General features: G+C 34.3%; 1 protein-coding gene across 1 annotated transcript in view; it reads left to right on the top strand.

The window, feature by feature from the left end:
* Positions 1 to 25,318, top strand: part of LOC111045659 (sodium/potassium/calcium exchanger Nckx30C) — a gene marked incomplete in the record, with an annotated part of 193,805 nt that overhangs the window by 61,156 nt on the left and 107,331 nt on the right. The window contains 1 exon segment of the mRNA XM_039420220.1: positions 7,895 to 8,066. Within this exon segment, the coding sequence (XP_039276154.1) occupies positions 7,895 to 8,066 (172 nt within the window).

Consider the following 25,318-nt stretch of genomic DNA (forward strand, 5'->3'; position numbering starts at 1 on the left):
TGATATGAAAAGTGCAGCACCGCCCCTACGTCACTATTTACAAATTGTTGCAACTCAGTGGCTCTGTTTCGCATTTGATGGAAAACAACATTGGTCTCATCTAACTCAAAAACCGGAGCGAATTAAAAATTATTGACTCAACTGATTAATAGAGGGTCGGAGTGATGGTTTGGGTAATAATTTATTAGAAAAACAAATGCATTTGAATTCTCATTAAAGTCTGGATTCAAGCTATTCATAAACAGCAGTTTTCAGATCATTCACGAATTTTTAGATTCAATTAAATATTACTCCAGTTTACTATGAGCGGTAGCAGAAAGCTCAGGAATGAAATTGAGGAGTGGATATGTGGGATTGACATTCAGGAGAAAATATTCTAGAGGCCAACTAATCCTTTCTTTAGACTATCATTTCTCGTTGCTCTTTTTTCCCATCCTTTCAAGACGCTTGTCACTGTTTTTGATTTTACTTAGACTTTGTTCATTTTTTCCCCGCTTAAATCGGTTTTATTGAATTAATATTATTTCTCTTTCAGTATTTCCTTGTAGTATTTTAAACAATTTTGTACTAAATTTAACTTTTGCCTTTATTTGCTACTTGACTGATGATCAATTTGACTGGTTTTAGACTCAATTGTAAAAAATTTGACTGGTGACAGAGGTTTATTTATTTATTCATTTTTTTATTATTTATTCTTTTTATGTTATTTATTGTATAGATGTTTAGGTACTTCAGGAAATTGTATTTTATTTGTTTTTTCAGGTTTTATTATTATTTCTCTTTTGTTTTTTACTATTGCTCTATTTCTGTTTGTGTGAAATTGACAAAGACTTATTCTTTCTTTTAGTTATCAGAATCAAGTGACTGTCTCGTTCATATTATTATGTACAATAACAATAGTGTAGAACTTCAACCACAGCTGTTAAGCTACTGAAGCTCTTTTCTTTTTTTTCCATCATGATACTGTTTCTTTATAATAATTGCATTGTAAAAATATTTGTAAAATAAAAATAAAAATAAGAAAACTATAATGGAATCTGTGAACCCTCTTTTATTCTCTCTACAAATACCTTGGAATCTTTCTAGATTCTCTCTCCACAAGGTAGAACATCAACAAAAAAAATACATATCTATTTATACATTTTTGGATACAATATCATCCTCAACCATGGGTGAGGAGCTTTAAGCCCAAAACTGATCCTTCCACAAATTTGGAAAGAAATTGTCCAAAAATGGGTTTTGTCCATCAGCCATAAGTTTTGTCCAATTTTAAGTCCAAAATATATATAATCTAGGAATTTAGTATTTAGATAAGTTGAAAACCGAATTAGATAAAAATATTTTACTAAATTATAACTGATAACTGGAGAATATTGTATTGATTATTGAAAACTTTAAAACTTGAAAAAAACTCAAAACAAATTAATACAATTTGTTGTTTTGGAGTGCTTGCTGCCAATAATTTCCCCCAAAGATGGGGTTGGACAAAACGAACGAATGCTGTTCTTAACAAAGATTATCAAAGATCTCGATAAAGCCAGTTTAGAACCTCTGGATCCATGAGAATTGATGTTCAAATGTTCTCATAAGTCGGGCTGTTCCAATGTGTATTATGCTCCAGTTCTATATGCTCATTTCGTCTAACCCCAGCCCAAGAGGACGCCTCCGAGCCTCCTAGGCCTATTCCAAAATATCTAAATATTATTTTAATGTTTCAGAGTCATCATTATGGATGCCGGGCTGCCCTTATAAGAATATTCCATTTGCTGATCAAACTCATCTTGAGCTATTGCATTAATCGGGGTAATTGGTGGTGTCTTCTGCAACTTAACACGTTTAAAACGACTCGGAAAACCAGGCTTAGCCGTGTGTGCTATATATAAAGGTGCGTACAGATACAGCATACGCGCCGCGAACATGAGCAATTCACTTTTAATCAGCTGATGCCAAACTTTTTATATCTGTATCTTACCGTTTCTGTTAAAATACAGTTATAGTCAGCTGATTAAAAGTGAGTTGCTCAAGTTCGCGGCGCGTATATCTGTATGCACCTTTACAGGTCCCCTAGTTCACGTCTGGCCCAATGTGCTATACGAGTCTCACGGTTCCCATCTCGAAAATATTACCATCGCAAGTCAATCAAATCAAACAAGTTACAGTCATGAAGGCTAGGACTATTGATAGTAATATGAATGTATTTACTTAAATCCTCCATAACCCGCGTCTCTAGCGTTCCTGGAGCACTGGAGACTGAATTTGGAAAAATGTTTGATTCCTACTGTTTTTACCCCTATATTTTGACATTTTGAGTCAATATAAGCCATAAAATTCAGTAAAGATATCATATTTTCTTGTTTAAAAAATTTTAACTGCTACTAAATGATCGGAAAATGAGTTTCTGCAGAAGAGAAGCAAGTGAATGCATTCTATAGATTCTGACTATAACCAACATATAGGAAAAGTGTTTCAATTCAATTCAATCCATTTTATTCAAAAACGTTATACATTACATAGTATGTAAAAACAAAGTAAAGACGATACATTAGTTTGTAACATTAATATGAAAAACAAGTAAAAAGTAAATGAATAACTCCATGCTTGACGACAAGTCCGTGTGCATGGAGGAGTCTTCATCTGACAATCGATAAGAAAAATTATAACTATACTTCAATGACACTAGATACAATAAAAAATCTAGTAACTGGAAACTCAATAATAGAATAAGAAATTGAAAATTATAAGCAAAAAATAATAGGGTTCAACTAAGTGACGAACGAAAAAAAAATTATTGAATTAATTTGCGGCATTTAAGGTATCATACAATCAAAATATAAATAAAAAGTACAGTATCTGTGGTTGAAGGGGAATAAAAAACTGAACAAACCCAATTATAGGTAAGGACGACCTATTAGGACGGGCTATTAAAGCTAGACATAAGGAGACCGCAACAGAGCCTCTGCAGCGGAGTCTCTGTTGTGACGGAGATAGATAAGAAAGAATGGAGATAATGATTTCGATTGAGAAGTAACAAGACAGAAATGATAAATATACAAACAGATAAGAATGCTCTATTGAAATACTGAATATTTATTTTTTTAGCATTATAGCCCAATACGAGCTTTGACCGCCTCCACTACTAGCTCTCCACGCTTCTCGGTCCTCTGTTAATATTGTCTCCATCCTCTACATCCCATTTTTTGAAGATCGTCTCTCACTTCATCTTCCACCTTATTCTCGGCCTTCCTCTCTTTCTTCTTGGATATAGCCTCTCCTTGAATATTATGACATTCTGTTCTCGTGACTGATTATTTCATAGATAAATATGAATGGAGAAGTTTATAGAATAGAACATTATGTGTCTACCACTTGACAACAATAATTCCTTTGAAGGGCTATTAACTCTCCAATCACGTCGTTTTAATTAAATGAATACAGACACTATTCGTCAGCTTGCTTTTTATAGACTACCTATCGAACTAACAATGTAATAACAATAAATAATACATCAAATCAACATACCATTCACAGTAAAAAATTTCCATTCTACTCATTGACAAGTGAGAAAAAAATACCTACCTAGGCTATCCCATTATTGTTCTATTCATATTATTGATATCTCTATTGAACCATAAAAAAGTTGAGGACAAAGAACACTTTGCGTTGTGTTTGAATTAAATCTAGAACGAATACACCCAAAATCAGCTATGGGAAATCAAGTTGCGTACAACAGACTTATGCGTCACGTTCTTCATCAGCTGATGCAATAAATATCAAATCTGTATTTCTACAAAAACAGTGAAATACAGATAAAATAATCATATAGCATCAGCTGATGAAGGCGTGTGTTTGTGGCACATAAGTCTGTATGCAGTTTAAGAATTAAAAAGTCCAGAGACACCTGACATATTCAGTATTCATCAATATTGGATAAGTTTCATGCAATATTTCAATATTAATACTCAAACAATATTCAACAATATCGAATACGTTTCAAACAATATTCCTCCGTACATATTGATAACTTCCCTACCTCTTGCCATGAGATATTCTTCCCTCGCTAAAAGTCTGCTGTTAGATAAACCGTTTCATATTTCCTTGTTAGAACACTTCCCTGAATTTGAGTCATATTTTCTGTACATAAGAGTCTTCATAACATCCTTACCTCTTGCACATTCTCCCCTGATATTCTCCCCTCCCTGGAAGTCGGCTGTTGGATAAATAGTTTCATATTTCCTTGTTAGAACGTTTTCCCTGGATTTGTGTCACATTTTCTTCCACTTAGCATTGATTACTACCAGATACAATATCGTCTCCTATTTTGCTAACTTATCTCTTATTCCTTCAATCTATATTATATTATTATCAATGTATGCTTCAATCTGGATACGGTGTGAGCGAGAGAAAGAGACTGACACCAGAGAGGAAATATTACTATATAAGTAGAATTCTTTCCTGGATTTGTGTCATATATTCTGCATATTTTTCATATGTGAGCATTGATAACTTCCAGATACCATGCTGTCTCTTCTATTTTGCTAACATATCTCCTATTCCTTCGATCGAATATGTATCAATGTTAGCTTCAATCGGGATACGGAATTTGGGAAAGAAATAGACCGAGACTAGAGATAAAATATTAGGCCTACTATATAGGCCTAAGTAGGATTATTACTTTCCTTGCCCTATTACCATAGGTAAGGAAAGTATTGCTTTCCGAAAAAAATTAAGGTACCCCAATTTCCAAATTTCTATACGTTTCAAGGTCCCCTGAGTCCAAAATGCAATTCAAGATGGCAGCTAAAATGGCGAAAATGTTGTCAAAAACAGGGTTTTTCGTGATTTTCTCGGAAACGGCTCCAACGATTTTGATCAAATTCATACCTAGAATAGTCATCGATAAGCTCTATCAACTGCCACAAGTCCCATATCTGTAAAAATTTCAGGAGCTCCGCCCCATCAATGCAGATAGATTCTCAATTATCAGGCTTCAGATACAATTGAAACAAAAAGAATCAAGTGGAGTAGATTGAGCATAAAAATTTCTACAATTAATGTTCAGTAACATTTTCACCTAAAATTGGAAATAAGCTTTAAATTCGAGAAAATGTGATTATTCAATTGCAAATTATTGTTGATTCTATTAAATCATTCACTATAAAGAGATAGCAGACCTCATGTGTGTCTCCAGCGTTATTGCCCTGTCACCAGCTGGCTCAAATCTTTGAATAGTAAACTTGAGATGCGCGGGAACACTAGCGTCAGGTGATCAATTTTCATAACGGCAAAGAAAGTTGTGTGAGTGCGCCACACCAGATTTTTTTCTGGATTAGTGTCATATTTTTATTCACTTGGACGTTGATTACTTCCAGATACCACGCTGTCTCCCCAATTTTTCCAACTTATCTCCTATTCCTTCGAAACTATTTTATCAATGAATATCAAAACTATTTTATAAACTATTTATCAATCGGTATCCGTCATGAGGGAAGAGAAAGAGACTGAGACCAGAGATTAATTATTACTATATAAAGTATTTTGTATTCATACAAAAGTATCACAATACAAAGGTATTCTTTGTTCTTTGCTGAATAGCTCTTTGCTATTGGGAGGAATGAAGCGATAAGTTCGATTTGGTTGACTAGTGTTTGCTGCGCTCAGTACGGGTTTGACTTGGCGCAAGTTTGTCGAAACGAAGCGAATTTAGCTGGCAGCTAAGAGCACAGGTGCGCCGTGCCGTCTATCCGTCATCATGGAAAATTGCAAAATCTGCATTGTTATTCAGCGCGCACATTCCACCAGCAACTAAATTCCGTTGAAAACTTGGGCTCATGGCCGGAGGCCATAAAATTTCACAACACAAAACCGCAGGCTACTCTGCTTTAACCTGAGCCATCGTGGTAACCACTATTCAAAAGCAATTATTCTCTGTAGCTAACCCATGGCCACCTGTTCTGAATATCAACGATAGTGGCTCTTGAATGATTAAGTTACTCGGGATCGTGGAATCGTTTATTTGTTGGACTCCATCAGTTGCAGTTGGGTTACATTTTCATTCATTCTATCAGGGAATGGATGTTGCAGTTGAGATATATATCCATTCATTGTATCTCGAAATGGGATTGCTGTTGGATATCATATATACATGCATTCATGAGCCAAGGTTAAATAATAATTTTACACTTATATGTTAAATGCTAATGGACTCAAGTAAGTTCTGGAGCCACTGACAAGCTTCTTCTCCAGTAGCATGAGCTCCAGTCAGCCCTCCATGATAATATGAGTGTTGTGGTGTTGTGGACACTTAGATATCAGGTATCATAATCAGATATCATGAATGCAGTTGAATATAAGAGACAATTCTCATAGTAGGTGACAAGGAAAAGTTTAGTGATCGAACTGTATATGACAATCTATAGCTGCATACAGACTTGAGCGCCAAAAACACGCGCATTCCACATTCTATCAGCTGATGCTATCCTTATAAATTCTGTATCTATATGGATACAGAAATATACAAATATGATAAGCAAATCTTCAGCTGTTGAAAAGTGAAATGCGCGCGTTTGTGGCACATAAGTTTTTAAGCACCTATATAAATGAAGTTTTGAATATAAGAAACAATAGTAGGTGACATGGTAAAGTTGAGGGATTGAAATTGAACTACATAAATCACAATTTTATAAGTTTCAATGAGCAGCATTGCATATCATCGTCAGGAATCAGAGATCCAGTTTTAATAATTTAAGCGATGATATATTATATTATAAGAATAAGAGGTCCTTTTTTGAAACTTGTGAAGTTAGACAGATTCCGCAATGATGACATTAGAAATGAGTTGGGAATATCATCATTAGCTGCACAACTTGAAATGAACAGATTGAACTGGAAAAACCATGTGGAACGAATGTCAGATACTAGGATACCAAAGGCTGTCATGAAATATAGACCCTACGGTAGAAGGGATATTGGCAGACCTCTGAAAAGATGGTAGAGTAAATAGTTATATCCTTTGAAACCGGAACAGGTGTGTACGCCTAATCCTTGAAAGAAAAAAAAAAAAAAAAAAAAAAAATAATAAGAGGTCAAAAATACATTTATTATCATCCACGATTATTCAAGTATATCCTGTCTTCTTTTTAATATTGTACTCTTACTTTTTCTGTGAAGACAACAAATATAAGACTGTTCAGCCTATGGTGAATCAATCATTTCAAAATTGATGAGAACGCTTGTTGAATCACTATTCAGCAAATGAAATTGAAATTTATTCTCCTTTTGAATAGCAGAATTTTTTACAAAGAATCTTCATCTTAGAACTAAACTGGCAGCCATTGTGTATAGGCGCTGCCATAAAAATCTTTTGTCTCTACAATCACTAGGAATATTTTATCACTACAGAATTCATATCTTTCATCACTGCAATCCATTTTCAATATTGTACCCATAACATATAACGCTATACTAATAATAATCCGAATTTTGTGGCCTTGCAACGTTAATAGACAGATGTTAGTAGACAACCTGGTCTGGTGGTGAATTAATAACTGTATGCAATCCTAAAAATGTTGAACATCAATAATCCCTTTCAATAAAATTCAGAGTTCTCCTTTGACTATAAATCAGAATTCGAATTCAATTATTGTAACAGTTACATACATGGAAACGTAACTATCAGTATGTTGAAATCAGTCAATTGGAAAAAATTGAACCATTGGATACTGCAGTCAATATGGATTTAATTGCTGTTGTAAATTGTGCTGATGGAGAGGTTTCAACCTCAGTTTTCCCTCGAGGCTGAATGAATCTAGTAGAGTGGATGTTCGTATACTATTAATCTGTTTTTTCTGTTTGTTTTTTGCATTATTAATCGGTTTTGTCTGTTTGTTTTTTGCAGCACGGCAATGCAGCCACGTCGAGCGAGACTAGTGTGGGGGGAGGGGCGGGGAGCTCGGGCAGCGGGGTGCCGGTAGGGGGGGGATCGTCCAGGGGGGCCCCGCCTCAGGGCAACAAGTTTCGACATGGACTGTTGCAGCTCATGATTCACACCATTGATCCGCTTCACGATGGTAAGTGACACCATAGAGTTACTATAGTATCATATTCCTCTGGGTAGACCTTATCATCACTCTCATAAGTTATGCTTCTCATAAGTGACATGCATCTCAGCAACATTACGTCATTGAGCCCCATCTAATACCGTAGGTCGTCAGAAGAGAATGAAACATTGCGAAATACACGTCTTTCAAAGTTTTTGTATCCAACAATTCTTTCAAGTTTCTAAGTATGAATATTGAAGAGCTCAACTTACTCTTTAAATATTCCAAATGAGGTCTCCAAGGAATTTCTGAACCCAATACATCTCCTAGAACTTTCATATTGGCTTCAGATTCTACATTTCTGTCGTTTTCTACTTCCCAAGTTGTCCCTCTAGCTGTTCTGAAAGGTATTTGCTTGGTTTTTTCGCGGTTTTATATATGCATATGCATTCATAGGCCAAGGTTGAATAATAATTTTACACTTAAATGTTAAATACTAATGGACTCAAGTAGTTTCTGGAGCCACTGACAAGCCTCTTCTCCAGCAGAATGAACTCCAGTTAGCCCTCCATGATAGGAGTGTTGTGGACACTCAGATATCAGGTATCATAATCAGATATCATGAATGCAGTTGAATATAAGAGACAATTCTCATAGTAGGTGGCAAGGAAAAGTTTGATGATTGAACTGTATATTATGACAATCTATAGCTGCGTACAGATTTGAGCACCAAGAACACGCGCATTCCACATTCCATCAGCTGATACTATTCTTATAAAATCTGTATCTGTTAGATACAGATTGTATCTGTATAGATACAGTAGGATACAAAAATATAATAATATAAGCAAAGCTTCAGCTGTTAAAAGTGAAATGCGCGTCTTAGAGAATTGGAAAGTATAGAGATTGAAATTGAATTATATATACAAGTAGTTCTGTGAACAGTAGACCTCGCGCTCAGTAAGTTACATTGACCTGTTGTTATTTTTTTCTCAAAAATTAATAAATAATCTATCAATTTAAAATGTCTGGAAAAAATCCTAAATAAATATAGAGCTTTCTATCCTATCGTACCGTGACGTGTCGTCCCGGAATGTGAGTGTGAGCGCTGTTATCAGGTCTAGCTTCAACTGTCTACAACGTTGATGGAAAGGTACAATTTTCAAGATGTTCGTTGTTTTTGAACGGGTATTATAGTCAACTGTCTACTAAAGTTGATGGAAAGATAAATTTTCAAGATGTTCGATGTTTTTGAACGGGTAGTATTATAGTCCACTAGACAGCTGATTTATGATGAATAATTCTATACTCTGATTTTTACGGTAATATTGGCGTATGAGGGAGGCTCCTTTTTCCTTTTATATTATCCTTGAAATGCAAAAATTCCAAAAGCCTTGTATATACGTCGACGCGCAATTAAAAAAGGAACATACCTGTCAAATTTCATGAACATCTATTACCGCGTCTCGCCGTAAATGCGCAACATAAAAACATATAAACATACAAACATTTTTAAACATTAAGAGAAATGCCAAACCGTCGACTTGAATCTTAGACCTCACTTCGCTCGGTCAATTACAATTTTATATGCTTCATTGCACAGCATTGCATACCATCGTCAGAAAATAAGAGATTCAGTTTCAATGATCCAAGCAATGATATATATTACAAGAATAAGCCCCGAAAATACATTCATTGTCATCCACAATTCAAGTATATCCTATCTTATTTATAATTGTACTCTACCTTCTTCTGTGAAGACAACGAGGATAAGACTGTTGAGTCTATGGTAAATCAATCATTTTAAAATTGACGAGAACGTTTGTTGAATCATTATTCAGCAAATCATTTGTCACTACAATCACTTCATCACTACGAATATTTTATTAATACAGAATCCTTCATCATTTAATCCATTTTCAATTGTACCCATAACATATAACGCAATACTGACTATCCGAATTTTGTGGTCTTGCAACGTTAGTAGGCAGATGTTCGTAGACAACGTGGTCTGGTGATGAATTAATAACAGGCAATCCTGAAAATGTTGAACATCAATAATCCGTTTCAATAAAATACAGAGTTCTCCTCTGACTATAAATCAGAATTCGAATTCAATTATTGTAACAGTTACATACATGCAAACGTAACTATCAGTATGTTGAAATCAGTCAAATGGACAAAAATTGAACCATTGGATACTGCAGTCAATATGGATTTAATTGCTGTTGTAAATTGTGCTGATGGAGAGGTTTCAACCTCAGTTTTCCCTCGAGGCTGAATGAATCTAGTAGAGTGGAAGTATGTATACTATTAATCTGTTTTTTCTGTTTGTTTTTTGCATTATTAATCGGTTTTGTCTGTTTGTTTTTTGCAGCACGGCAATGCAGCCACGTCGAGCGAGACTAGTGTGGGGGGTGGGGCGGGGAGCTCGGGCAGCGGGGTGCCGGTAGGGGGGGGATCGTCCAGGGGGGCCCCGCCTCAGGGCAACAAGTTTCGACATGGACTGTTGCAGCTCATGATTCACACCATTGATCCGCTTCACGATGGTAAGTGAGACCATAGAGTTACTATAGTATCATATTCCTCTGGGTAGACCTTATCATCACTCTCATAAGTTATGCTTCTCATAAGTTACATGCATCTCAGCAACATTACGTCATTGAGCCCCGTTTAATAATGTGCAATGTGCAATAGCATATAGTGAGGTCCACGATACAATGTCGGTATTTGATTAACATTGGTGTTGCTGTTCTTGTCTATCATTCAAAAAAGCAGATACCGCTATCCTTTTCGAGCTCCGTAATGTTGGAAGTTCATTCTTTAAAAATTTAGGAATATATTTATATGATCAACAATAAATAATATTATACAATCTCAGTTATGAGAATGTATTATTAAATCACTTCAAATACTATTGCTGGTGAGATGTTGTGATATATATTTATAATGGAAACACTGGGTTGTTGACAAAAATATCTGATATCAATAAATCCCTAAATTATTGGTTATAGGACTGGTGAACAATGAAGTTTGAATCCAACAAATTGAAAAATTCAATGAGTGAAGTTCTTTGAACAATAAATATGCTTTTTCAATTCATGTTATGTTCAATGTTCCTGCTACTCCTGTTGTGTATATGACCACTTCAATAGCCGAACTCCTCTGAAAAAACATTTAAGAGTTTAAAAATAGCTTTCTAGTGGTTTGGAGCCCACCTCAAGCTGTAGATTCACTCATATCTCATCATCATCCGTCTCATTACTCATGCACAAGCCTAGATTTCATGTGGGAATCATCCTCAGCAAAAAAAAGTCTTAAACAAACCTTTGACGCTACCACTTCTATGATCAGTTGAAGGATATTGGGCGAGAGGCTTCTTGAAAACGGCGAAACGTTTCTTTGATGTTAGAAAAACATTCGCTCTCTGTATGGATCACAAAATATCATAAATAGAATTTTAGGTGACGTAGATTGTTCCAGAGATTGATAGGGATGGAATAAACATAATAAGATGCTGATTTAATTAATTGTATATCGAGTTTTGAACAGGCTAATCCATCTACCAACACCATTTTTCAATAAGTGATTTTTCTAACCAGTGAAGGCCTAAATTTTCTTATGAAAAGTTTTCTCTATGAAAACCTCTCAAATCGTTTGAAAGATTCAATATTTGAACATGGTTCTTATAACCTAATTTTTGGACATTTTATTAATTTATCAAAATTTGGGAATGGAATAGATTTGGGCCAAGCCTGTTGTTCCTTCCTAATCATATTTATATGATCTGTGATTCTGTCCACAAATAAATAAATAAATAAATAAATAAATAAATAATAAATAAATAAATAAATAAATAAATAAATAATAAATAAATAAATAAATAAATAAATAAATAAATAAATAAATAAATAAATATAAAGTTACCAATTTCATATGAATGATAACACAACCTAAGAATTTAAATTCATGAAACTTCAAAGCAAGAGAACTTCCTGTTGTAGAAAAAGCAAATAGACTACCAAATGATCAGCCACTTTCCTGCCAAATTATATTTGATTTAGCTCTACAGCCCAGTGTGGGCCTATGCTTCCTCCACAACATTCCTCCAAGCATCTCTGTCTTCAATCAATCTTCTTCATCCTCTATAAACCATCCTTATTCAATCATTTCTGGTCTTATTTTCCTATCTTATTCTCGGCCGGATGATAATTGAGTCATAAATAATGTATTTTGAGTTTCTTCCATCGAAGACTTCAAAATATTACAACAACGTGAGTGAACATTATCAAGTGGGGCATCAGTGAACACTGAACTTCATGATACTGTATCGTACTTGATACATATAATGAATATGTATCATGATACTGTATCAGTGTTAAGCTGATCTCCATATAAATAATAATGTATAAGCTCTATTTTTTCAGTATATTCTACTGAGGGAGCATCAAATTCATTCCACTCTTGAGATGCCGAAAGTTACAAACCGCTCCGTTGAGCAAGAGAACTTTCTGTTGTAGAATGTAGAAAAAGCAAATAGAATACCAAATGATGATCAGCCACTTGCCGGCCAAATAATTATGATATTCCCTTGTGAGGTGTGATTACTACAATCCTGTATCATAGGGAAGACAATATACCATGTAAGTAAGCAGTACGTAGACAATACAATCCTAGCGATGTTCAACTGTATCAACAGTATTGACTGATTCACTAGTTGAACATTGTTCTATCCAGAACATAGACAATATCCAGTCAGTATACTCAATAGTCGAGTAGTCCCTTAATGCAAATTGAGTTATTGGCATCAATAGATTATAATAGTAAAAGTAGTTTAAAATGTGAATGTATAGATAACGTTTATAAAATTAATCAAATCTGGAGAGAGAGTTCCTGATTTGAGTTTTTTTATGGTGATATACTTTTCACATTCCCATTCTGTACAACATATTAATAACATTACTTGTTGTGACATGCTGCATTGTTACTTTCGTTCATTATGCTAGAGTATTATATTTACCTTTAGCACTCCAGCTTTTATTTGTTTGATTGATTCATTAAAACATTCAGAATTACACAACTTACAGAAAAGTACCACAGGCTTATAAGCCAATTCTAATTTTTACAACAGTCCAAATGTAGCTAGATTATGTGTCACTTCAAAATTCTTCAATTACACACTCAATTTACAATTCAAAACACCCAAGAATCATTTCAAAATCGGATAGAGATCTATAAAGACATAGTTCTATATACATGTATACTATATAAATGGAAATAACAGTACCCTTTTTTGAATTATTTTATCACAAAATGTTTCAACATTCATGCCATTTTCAAGTGATATGGAGAAAATAAAATAAATAAAGTTTTTATTTTCTTCATATCACTTGAAAATGGCATCAATGTTGAAACATGTTGTGATAAAATAATTCAAAAAGGGTACTGAGATTTATTTCTATTTATATTTATATTACAAGTAGCCCTATACAGAAAAGAGAAAATGTACTATACTATACTATACTATACTATACTATACTATACTATACTATACTATCTGTATACTACACTATCAGATACAAATCTATTTAGACACAATCATCAGCTCTAATATTGACAAATCAAATTTACACTGAAATGCTGTTGAACTTCTCCATGATGAGGTAAGAAAAGTATTATACAGATTCTCAAATCCACAAAGTTCAAGTTTATTTAAAAACCATACTCGAGTTTCAACGCCATACTTGGCATCATCTTCAGTGGAAACTGAGTATTTGAAATTTGAGGCAATGAAACTCGAGTATGGTTTTTAAATAAACCTAATTCTTGTGGATTTGAGAATATTTGTATAATTACTTTTTTCTACAACTGCCCGTATAGAAAGAATTTACATACTCAATTATCATCGTAAAACAGCTTATTTCTGAGGAGAATCTACTTTTTCGCTCGCTAACCATCTGCGCAAGCGCAGTAGATTTTCTATACGCTCGCAAATCATTCGCACATGCGCAGAAGAGTTTCTTTACGCTCGGTAATCAGCTGATGATAAGCAGCTCGCCAAAAGACAAACCACTCTCGGTCAGATCTCAACCTAAAAAGTCGGTAGGCCAATTGTACCTATTCTACAGCCATGATGGACATCAGTGTGGACGAGTTATTATAAACTCCGCCAGATATAAGTGATTTAAGGTTTGTGCATTTGTAGAAAAAATGTTGTAATTCGCGCGTAATGCTTCTTTATCGCTCTTGCAAAATTATCGCGCTCCGCTTCGCGTCGCGTGATAACTGTTTTGCGCGAGCGATAAAGTCGCGCATCACGCTTTTAATACATAAATAGCTATTTCACCTCATTAACAAATCAATTTGAGAAGTACTTGATAAATTGATGAAAGATAGTACTCTTTATTTTTTAAAAACTTTAAAGTTTTTTAAAGGTACTTCAAGATTTTTATATTGTTTTTATTAATTTGTTAAATAGCAGCCCATGTGAGTAAAGTGTTTTCAAGATAATACTGTATATATTTTTTCGGAAGAGCATTGTATTTGAGTATCGATAAAAAAAGTACTATATCACCTTTACATCAAAGCTCATTCTAATTCACTTTACTCCATGTGAGATCACCCAAAATTCATCACTAATGCATGCACGGAACATGTGTAACTTTGAAAACTGTCACGTTGTTTGCAATATTTTTCAACATCAAAACATGCAAAATTATTGAAACTCACGGCTGCGTATGTAGAAACAGACTCTCTCTTGATATGTCAGATATTATTATGAGTTGAAAGAGATGTCAATATGAATTATAATGAATATTGTGTGTTCGAACTCATGCCAGCTGAATAATACTCTGATAGTTCTGGCTGGAATTGCTGGACTGTGCTGAGTTTACTTCAAGAGCGGTTCTTCCTCTCTTAAACACACACTCTCACTCACTAACACTCTCTCTCTCATTCATACTTTCTCTCACTCACTCACACATTCTCTCTCTCGCCATTTTCCTCCATTATTGATGCATGACAATGAACAGCCCTGTTTGCGTCAAACCGTGGGAGGCTGGGATTGATTGAATTTGTGGATTCTGAAGTGTCTTCTCTCCTTTGAAATTTCCCTCTATTATTAGACTGCCACTCAACTCCACTCATAAGCTACTCAATAATTGTAATTTCCCACGTGTTTCTTGTGGGAAGAGTACTTTGCGGAGTTGTACACTAGATATTCAGTTTTGTTTAAAATTAACCCTTATTCTATCAATGTTTAATATCGGGGGACCGAGCTTTGCTCTGGAGTGTAAAATCATAGAGAATTTGTAATGAAAGATTGAATTTATATCTATTTATTCAAATTCGAATTTATTTTTTCAATCAAAACAATTACAATTTCAATGAAACTAGAATACATCAACGAAAATATAATCCGAAAAATCCTTAATAAACAAAAATGAAATAGAATTTATCATATAACATGAGCTTAGTTTAACAAGAATGTATAAATAGGAATATATATATATATATATATATATAATATATATATATATATATTATAAATGTACACAATAAGACTTATAATTTAAATTATAATTTATTCATTCATTTTCTCAGTTGAACAATTATTTTTACAATTATATGAGGGGGCAAAACAGGCTTATGCCCAAAACTGTCCCTTTTAAAATTTATGCTACATTCCAAATCAAAATCTAGGTTAAGCTACCATCACTCATCAAAATAACAATTCTTCCACACTTCAAAAAACAAATACATCATCAATTACAAATAGATATACTATAAATTCTATTTAGAATGATATACTATGTTTGTTACAATATTTGTTAATATACTATGCACTATTCTTTACTAACAGCATCCAGGCTAGTTACTATTTTGGACTCTCTGAGTAAACATGTTTTCTAAAAAAAGAAAAAAAAACGAAAATAAGTTTTTCTTGCTGAATTTTTCTTCTCGTGAGATCAGCTGGATGATTCCACACATGCACTCGTTCACTCTCTTCCATTCGACAGACGACAAAATTTCCAGCTGTTTTACCAAGGACGCATTTATTCTTTTGATGTCCTTCAGCGAGTTATCCCAGGGTTTAGACCAAGTGCAATGGAATCTTCATATTATAAACCTACTTTGTTTCAAATTTCGTGAGAATCATTAGAGCCGTTTTCGAGATCCGGTCACATACAGATATAATATTATAAACATATTAACTGATTAACATCTAAACATATAAACATATAAACAGAAATTGCTTCTTTAATAGTAAAGGATTCTTTTCGAGAACAATTTTTATTCTTTTATTAATTCATCATCCCATTGCCCAACTATGTGAGAAGTATATGGACTTGTCGATGATTCTCAAAGTCAAAAATATTCAAGTCAATCTTTGCATTTTATAATGCAGAAAAATTCTTCACCAGGATAAGGACATACTTGTAACAGCTCCTCCCTCACCTTAATTCTAAACTTCTCACCTGTGAGAGCCTTAAGATGTGCTGGCAATCAATTGTGAACAGGAATCCAGCACTCTTCACCCCCCTCTCAAATATACTGGTTCAATGAATGTCGTCTCTGAGGTTTTTTCTATTTTCTAGTATTGTATGAGTGGAACAACACTCCTGTGTGGAACCTATCTTTATTCCTATCAATTAAACAAAGAGCCTACAAAATATAGACCTTGGAGTGTGAAAATCTTCAACTCTTTGAAATTAGCTATACAGCTTGCTCTAAGAGATTCGCCCTCCATCACTCTAACTACCCACCTTTGAATAGTGAATATAGTATTGCATGACTTGAATTACCTCAAAATACAAACATATTTTTTGGTTCTCCTCAACGAAAAGAAACTATAATTATATTATGTCTAGAATTTGATATTCTATGATACAATTTTCTCGTCCAGTTGCAACGAACTAGTTCATTCTGTATTGAGAAATCGGGAAATCGTTTACAGCGTTGGTAGTGTAGAAGCTGACAACTAACTCGTTTAATTTGATAACAACTATATTTTCAATTTTTTATTCTAGGCTGAATCTAATTTCACATTAAATCACATGAATTTCGAACTCTGTTCTACTTTCAAAGTTATATTATACAGTACTATATTCTTGTGATCTTCTATTTGTCTAGAATTAGAACTATTGTAAATGTTTTTCTCCAACTTCTTACTGTTTTTCTCAAGTTTCTGGTTCCAATTAAAGTATGTATTTTGTTGTTGGTTATCCATCTTGTTTCCACTATTATTATTACTATTAAATTTTGTAAAACTTTAAAGTCAAATAAAGTCAACATCAATGAATGTGAGTGTTTTTTTCACATTAAAGTTTTACAAAATTTAATAGTAATTTATTTTGTTATTTAACGTTTTCGGTTAGGAAGATAATTTTCCAATAGCCGTGACCTACAAAGAAAAATAATAAAATCACCTATTTGAATTGGAGTAGAATAAAATATTCAGTAGTCGATTATGATAGAACTGTTTTTATTTGCAAATCATAGAGACTACACACGTTCTGCTTATCTGCATGCACATCATTTAAAATCGTATCCAGTATCCCTGCTAGGCTCAACTCACACTTACGCGACCGGTATAAATAATATTGAAACGTTATTTCAGAACTATTTCCATTGAAATTACTCATTTTGAATAAGATTTCTATTTTTCTATTATCTTTAAATGAAATTAGAATAGAATATCTACCAAAAAACTTAATATCTTGTTGTTTTGAGATTCAGATTGTTGTATCACAGCTTTTTAAATTAGCCGCCATTTCAGGTTTGTATAAAAATAAAAATCTGATCTGTTATGAAAGCAAATTTTTTAATCAAATTATGAAAAAATATATTTCCTTGATTAATTTGACATTAAATTGATTATTCTATCAATAGAATGATTATTATTATTGGCCGAGCGAAGTGAGGTCTAACATTCAAGTCGACGGTTTGGCATTTCTCTTGATGTTTATTATGTTGCGCATTTACGGCAAAACGCGGTAATAGATTCTCATGAAATTTGACAGGTATGTTCCTTTTTTAATTGCGCGTCGACGTAGGCCTATATACAAGGTTTCTGGAAATTTTGCATTTCAAGGATTATATAAAAGGAAAAAGGAGCATCCTTTATACGCCAATATTAGAGTAAAAATCAGACTATAGAATTATTCATCATAAATCAGCTGACAAGTGATTACACAGATGTGTGGAGAAGCCAGTCTATTGCTGTATTTCCATAAAGTCTTTAGTTTCAATCAGGTACTTGTGGATGAGAATACTGCGTGAGGTCTACTGTTCACAGAACTACTAGTTAGATTAAATTTAATGGGATGAATTGAGTAACAGCTGTGTACGCAGTCAGTGGCAAAATGGAGAGACGTTTTTCTCCTATCTTTCTTCACTACCATTATAACGTTGACCTCACCATAGTAATGATTATATTCAGTTCAACACTGATATGTGGGAATCCAACTTTTAGAATGGTTGTCAATTGGAAATAATAACCGACTTGAGTGTGCTTCTCTGTTTGCTTGAGTTATTTTGAAGCGTCCCTTCACTATGAATTTCATGTTTATTCATGGAAAATCATATGAAACCAGTGTTTTCAGTTACCTTTGTTGTGGAGTGGAGGCTTATGAGTTGGAGCCGGCTATCTGATTTAGGCGAGAGAATAGCCAAGGAGGGACTTATTTCCGTTGACAAATTTGATTTGGGAGGTGCTGGCCAAACAATGACGGGCGAGCATCCCATATTCGGGTGTCTTCCCACACTCCCCGCAGAACCGCTCACCAATCACCTGTCTGAGTCCGTCCCTTACACACAGGAAGGCGCAATGAGCAGCGTCGTTCAATCAGTTGTGTTTCTGTTCTCCCAGGGCGACAGGGACCGCATCCTCCATTTCCTACATCTCATGACACGCAGCGAAACACCCTCATTTGTCATAGCACTGCTGTTTGAACCATTGCTGCTATTAATCATGGCACGATCAAAACCGAACCATTTCGGAAATGGATTGATCGAGTGTTACGTACGACTGGCACACTCCAGTCTACTTCTTCTAAATTGTCTCAAGATTAGTTTGATTGATGGCGTCATTTACTTGTGGTCTGAATTGTTTGAACAAATATTGTTGACTATCTCCAGCTACGCGATAGTTGTGTTGATAGTGATGACTTGATCGTTTCCGAGTATTTAGATATAAGTAATAAGATATCATCTGGGGTATTTGTCCTGCGGCAGCTTGCTAGGCTGAATGATAAAAAACTACTGTTAACTGCTTACCATGGACTTATACTATCTCATATTAGGTATGATATTTTAGTATGGGGTAATTCATCTCAACAAAATATGGACAGGGTGTTTAAGATTCAAAAGAAGGCACTCAGATGTATAGAGAAAGTGAATAGGTTAGACTCTTGTAGGCCTTTATTTAAAAAGCTTGGTCTATTAACTGTGCCATCTTTGTATGTATTTGAAGTTGTAATGCATGTGAAAACGAGTGTGTGATCCAGAATTCAGATGTTCATGAGTATAATACGCGAAACAGAGCAGATTATCATATAATGGGTCACAATAGTAGGTTATTTGAACAAAAACCAGATTATATTGGTAGGAAATTTTATAACAAGCTACCTCAAATCTTGAAAAGTAATGATGATTTGAAGATTTTCAAAAAACAAATTAAAAAATATTTAGTTGATAGAGCTTTTTATAGTGTACAAGAATTCCTTTCAAACCTAAACTAGGTTGAACTACTTAGTGTTAGAATTATTATGTAATAACATGACTTGTCTTATACTCCATGACTGGAGTCTTTAGGACGTAATCTAAAAAAAAAAAAAAAAAAAAAAATTGTGATAAAAATTTAGACCACATCCATGACGTCAATGACGTCATCAATCAAACTAATGGGCGAATTCTTTTAGGTATTCAATCAGAATATATTATTCTATTTTCTTAATTTATAAGATACTAGCTGGCCCGACGAACTTCGTGCCGCTGAATAGTTTAATGTATCTCATGACAAACTTTAGCTGGATGCACACCTGAGGAGGCGCGATGCGACATTTCATTTATATAGATAATTTTTCAACTGCAAAATAAATAATTTACTGAAATACAATCAATTCTGAACACCGTGGAGAGCATCGAAACAAATCAATGTCTTCAGAGTATTTAACCTGAGGCCACACTGCTGGATGGTTACACACAGAAATATTTTGTTTTTAGTCAGTGCGTTTAGAATACATGAGCGGTTATGGAGCAGCACACACTCTTGTCTACTATCTACCGACGACTGTTGTATGACGTAATGATTGTAACAGCTGATTTTTATTTCTGTGTGTGGCCAGTTCACAAATCTTCTCCCATAAGGATTACATGTAAACTTTGAAGGACCGTGAGAAAGAGTCCTGAAGTCGGATTATAAATTTGATAGGCCATGAACCTGGTCCTGAACATAACGAACACAACTGGAAAAAAATCATCAAATTCGGTGCACACATAAAAAAGTTATTGCATGTCAAAATTTGAGGCTCGATTTACTTTCCTTGCCCTATTAGGTGAGGGAAGTATTGCTTTCCGAAAAAAATTAAGGTACCCCAATTTCTAAATTTCTATACGTTTCAAGGTCCCCTGAGTCCAAAAATGTGGTTTTTGGGTATTTGTCTGTATGTGTGTGTGTGTCTGTGTGTGTGTGTGTGTGTGTGTGTGTGTGTGTGTATGTATGAGTGTATGTGTGTCTGTGTACACGATATCTCATCTCCCAATTAACGGAATGACTTGAAATTTGGAACTTTAGGTCCTTCCCCTATAAGGATCTGACACGAACAATTTCGATCAAATGCAATTCAAGATGGCGGCTAAAATGGCGACAATGTTGTCAAGAACAGGGGTTCTCGCAATTTTCTCAAAAACGGTTTTGATCAAATTCATACCTAAAATAGTCATTGATAAGCTCTATCAACTGCCACAAGTCCCATATCTGTAAAAATTCCGGGAGCTCCACCCCATCTATGCAAAGTTTGATTTTAGATTCCCAATTATCAGGCCTCAGGTACGATAATTAAACAAACAATTTCGAGTGGAAGAGATTGAGCATTAGAATCTCTACAATTAATGTTCAGTAACATTTTCACCTAAAATTAAAAATAATCTCGAAAATCGAGAAAATGTGATTATCCAATTGCAAACTGTTGATTCTATTAAATGATTCACTATGAAGAGATAGCAGACCTCGTATGTCTCCAGCGTTATTGTCCTGTCACCAGCTGGCTCAGATCTCTATTTATAAGTAGACTTGAGATGCGCGTGAACACTAGCGTCAGGTGATCAATTTTCATAACGGCAAGGAAAGTTGTGTGAGTGCGCCACACCAGATTTTTATTTATATAGATTCGTGGTAGTACCTCAATGAGCGAATTCTTTCAGCTATCCAATCAGAATATTATATTATATTATCTTCTCAAGATGGTGAATTGCATTCGTACATAGAAGCAGCAGTTGAGTTGGATTTTGGAAGCCGAGCAGTACAGACGTTTTTTTTTTTTTTGTTGCTTCACTATCAATCATCCATTTATCAATACAATTATCACAATGATTTTAGTAATAGATATATCATAATTTGAAAAAGGAGATTAAGCTAAGCTTGTACTATTGCAGGGACTTATATTACAGAAGCAACATGTCCATACACAAATTGAATCTTGAGACATCATTGTTCACTACTATGATACAACTTGAAAATGAAAATGTCTGCTCGTGGTAAATTTGCTTTGAATGTTTTTCAATTGAGAAAAAATGATTTCATATTCAAAGTGAAATAATTATTGAATTATGCACCTGCTACTCCCGTTGTAAGGATGACTATATTTCAAGAGCAAACACCTCTAAATTAAAATTTAATTCAAGGAGCTTAGTGAGTTTCACTGATGTCTAGATTCGTTGTTCCTTTGTGAGTTTAATGTTCGACTAATATGCTTGATTGATTTAATTAATCAACTATAAATTTTCAAAACGAATTCGTGGAGCCATTATACAGATCAAGTTCGTATTCTAACGAGATTCACTAGCTCCTTCGACCTTTCTGGGGATATAACAGGATTGAAAGTGCATAAGAAAAAAATGGTAGTGACGTATCATCCAGCTGACTATTAATTTTCTTTTGGAGTGTTATCACACACACTAGGGGTATTCACAATGTTGGAGTTAGCTGGCTGAGTCGAACTATTCGCTAACTCTGTGTTAACTCACTGCTATAGTGGTACGTTAGAAAAAAATTAGCAGACGAGATAGCAGATAGCACAGGTTTGAGTCCGCTAACTCTAGCTATCTCTGTTGAAACAGCAGCCATATGTTTATAATCTTACTTTTTAAAACTAACTTTAAGTTGAACAAATTATCCGCTTGGATCGCTACTGCAGTTAGCTAATAGCAGATGGTTTTAGATGGAGCGTTCACAATCCAGAGTACTCAAATAGCACTTTAGCTGGCTAAAAAAAAACATTGTGAATACCCCTACTGCTTGTACTATATGCGCCTTGACACGATTCCAGCTTTCTCGCCCAGCTGACTATTGATATGACTTGATTTCAGCTGTCTCGTCTTGAATTTTGATTGGGCTGGAGAACTCCATTATGAGAAATTGTTTCGATTTTGAAATCCGCGACTTGTAATGTTATATGTAGAACTTCATGGGTTACTCTGTATGGGTAATGAGTCAATTCTTGGACTCGAGAATATAATTGTCATTAACTCTATTCTTGTGGAGAGGGAGAATTAGAGGGAGGGAGAAAGAGATATAAAGTGTGTGTGCGTGTAGGAGGGAGCGAGCGGGAATGATAGAGAACGCCAGAATCATGGCTTGAGAACAACGGACCAATGGCAGCAAGCCACGCCTTTAAGCTGCCCATACTCTTATCTGATTGGTGGATTCGAACGCCTACTGGTGAAGTTCTCAGTTCTGCCGGTAGGTGGCGCCAGACACTGCTTTGGACCTGTGCACTTCATAGCATTTCTGAGTCATACGTGGAATACCTCTTTCTCCTGGTTACAAGTAGGTTTATTAAATTTAACCGTGATTAAACTATTGAGCACCAGACTGGACAGCTCGCTAATGAAATATTGTACTGATTTCAAAATCCACAACTTGTAACAACTATAATAAAAGTGGATCATGGAAACAGATAGAAATAAATTGGAAATTGCATTTGTTCAAATGCTAATTGATGAATTATTATTGTTAAACGAAAACCCTAATTAAAAGCTGTAAAACACCCCGAAGACTTCTGCTACTGCAAATAGGGTAAACAGCTAGATGAAAATTCGATGAACGCTACTATACAAAAATCATTTGAATAATATTAATTAGATAATTTAATTAATTGATTTTTAATTATTAATCAATTACTCAATCAATTAATTAATTTTTTTTCTGCCCGGGCTAACAAATAATTTTTGTAAAGTAGCGCTCATCAAATTTCTATCTAGCTGTTCACCCTGTTGTCAATATTTGCAGTAGCAGAAGTCTTCGGGGTGATTTACAGCATTCAACGTTTTATAATAACTTTGAATCATAGACCTTCATAGTTTACACCTTATGGAAATATTATGCTTTGTTTTCTTCATAGTATGGGTGAATAAATCAAAATCAAAATTAAAGAAATAATGCTGAAATCACAAATCGGTGCATGGGGGACAGACAGTCTGTGTGATAACAACCAAAATATAAATCAGCAGTCAGCTTGATAATAGGTTACCATTATTTTTATCTTATTCATTTCCAATGTTATCCTGTTGTATCCTCAAAAAGAAGGAAGGTATAAGTTGATATCGTTGGCGAGCAACCCGATCTGTACAATGTCTCAGAAAATATGTGTTGAGAACTTAAAGCTGTTCGATGAAAGCTATGGAAAATAATCGTTGAACAAACATACGAAAACTCATCGATAAAAGCCCACAAACGGACAACGACTTGAGGCTCTAGTCATCACTATGAACTCACTTCGCTCGTTCAATAAATATAGGCTTTATAATATGAGAATGGTTAACATGAGAGTATGCTCAAAGGCGACACACATTTGCAGTGTACATTATCGTCCAGCTACAGTATTATAAGGTACACGTGTACATTTGATTTACATTGGTGTTGCTATCCTTGTCCATCACTCAGATAGTGCTATCCTTTTCTAGCTCCACATCGATGCCAGATCAATGTAGAAACATTTAAACAGTGTAGAAATATAATCAGACTATAATCAAATTAACAAAATATTCAATAACAATTGTGAAGATCTATTATTTCTTGATCTTTGAAGAATTATTTTTTCTTGACGAATTAAGCATGACTGATTATTTTAAACAAGAATTAACAGTTAATATTATATCATATTATATACTGGTACAGCTTTCCTCTGTAGAAGGCAGTGGCAAGGCAGAAAATCGGCTACTCTGTTATCCTATCTTTCTCCACTGCCGTTATAACGTAGACCTCACTATAGAATCATCAGTATACTAATCTTAATGCAAAATTTATATGATTTTGATGCATCCGAATTCTGTTGTTTTTGCCACTTGTGGATTTAATTTACAAATGAGAAAAAACTTTTTGTGTAGTTGAGAAGTTGATATTGAATATATTATTCATATTAAATAAAAAAGTCTAAGAGATTGTTAAAAACTACAGATTTATTGATACTTAGAAAGACCGGTTTCGGTTATTACACAATTGTTTATCAGAGTTTATCAGAGATTGATAATTGTGTAATAACCGAAAAAGAGTTTATCAGAGATTGACAATTGAGTAATATATCTGATAAACTCTGTTTATCTCTGTTTATCAGAGATTGACAATTGTGTAATAACCAAAACCATTTGTGTAGAAACCACAGTTTTATTGATACTCAGAAAGACCAGTTTCGGTTCAATCTCAATCAGAGATTGACAATTATGTAATAACCGAAACAGAGTTTATAAGAAATTGACAATTGAGTTATATCTCTGATAAACTCTGTTTATCAGAGTTTGACAATTGTGTAATAACCGAAACCATTTGTGTAGAAACCACAGATTTATTGATACTTAGAAAGACCGGTTTCGGTTATTACACAATTGTCAATCTCTGATAAACTCGGTTTATCAGAGATTGACAATAGTGTAATAACCGAAACAGAGTTTATCAGAGATTGACAATTGAGTAATGTCTCTGATAAACTCTGTTTATCTCTGTTTATCAGAGATTGACAATTGTGTAATAACTGAAACAGAGTTTATCAGAGATTGACAATTGT

This window comes from Nilaparvata lugens, chromosome 2 (genome assembly GCF_014356525.2).
Source record: "Nilaparvata lugens isolate BPH chromosome 2, ASM1435652v1, whole genome shotgun sequence".
Lineage (NCBI taxonomy): Eukaryota > Metazoa > Arthropoda > Insecta > Hemiptera > Delphacidae > Nilaparvata > Nilaparvata lugens.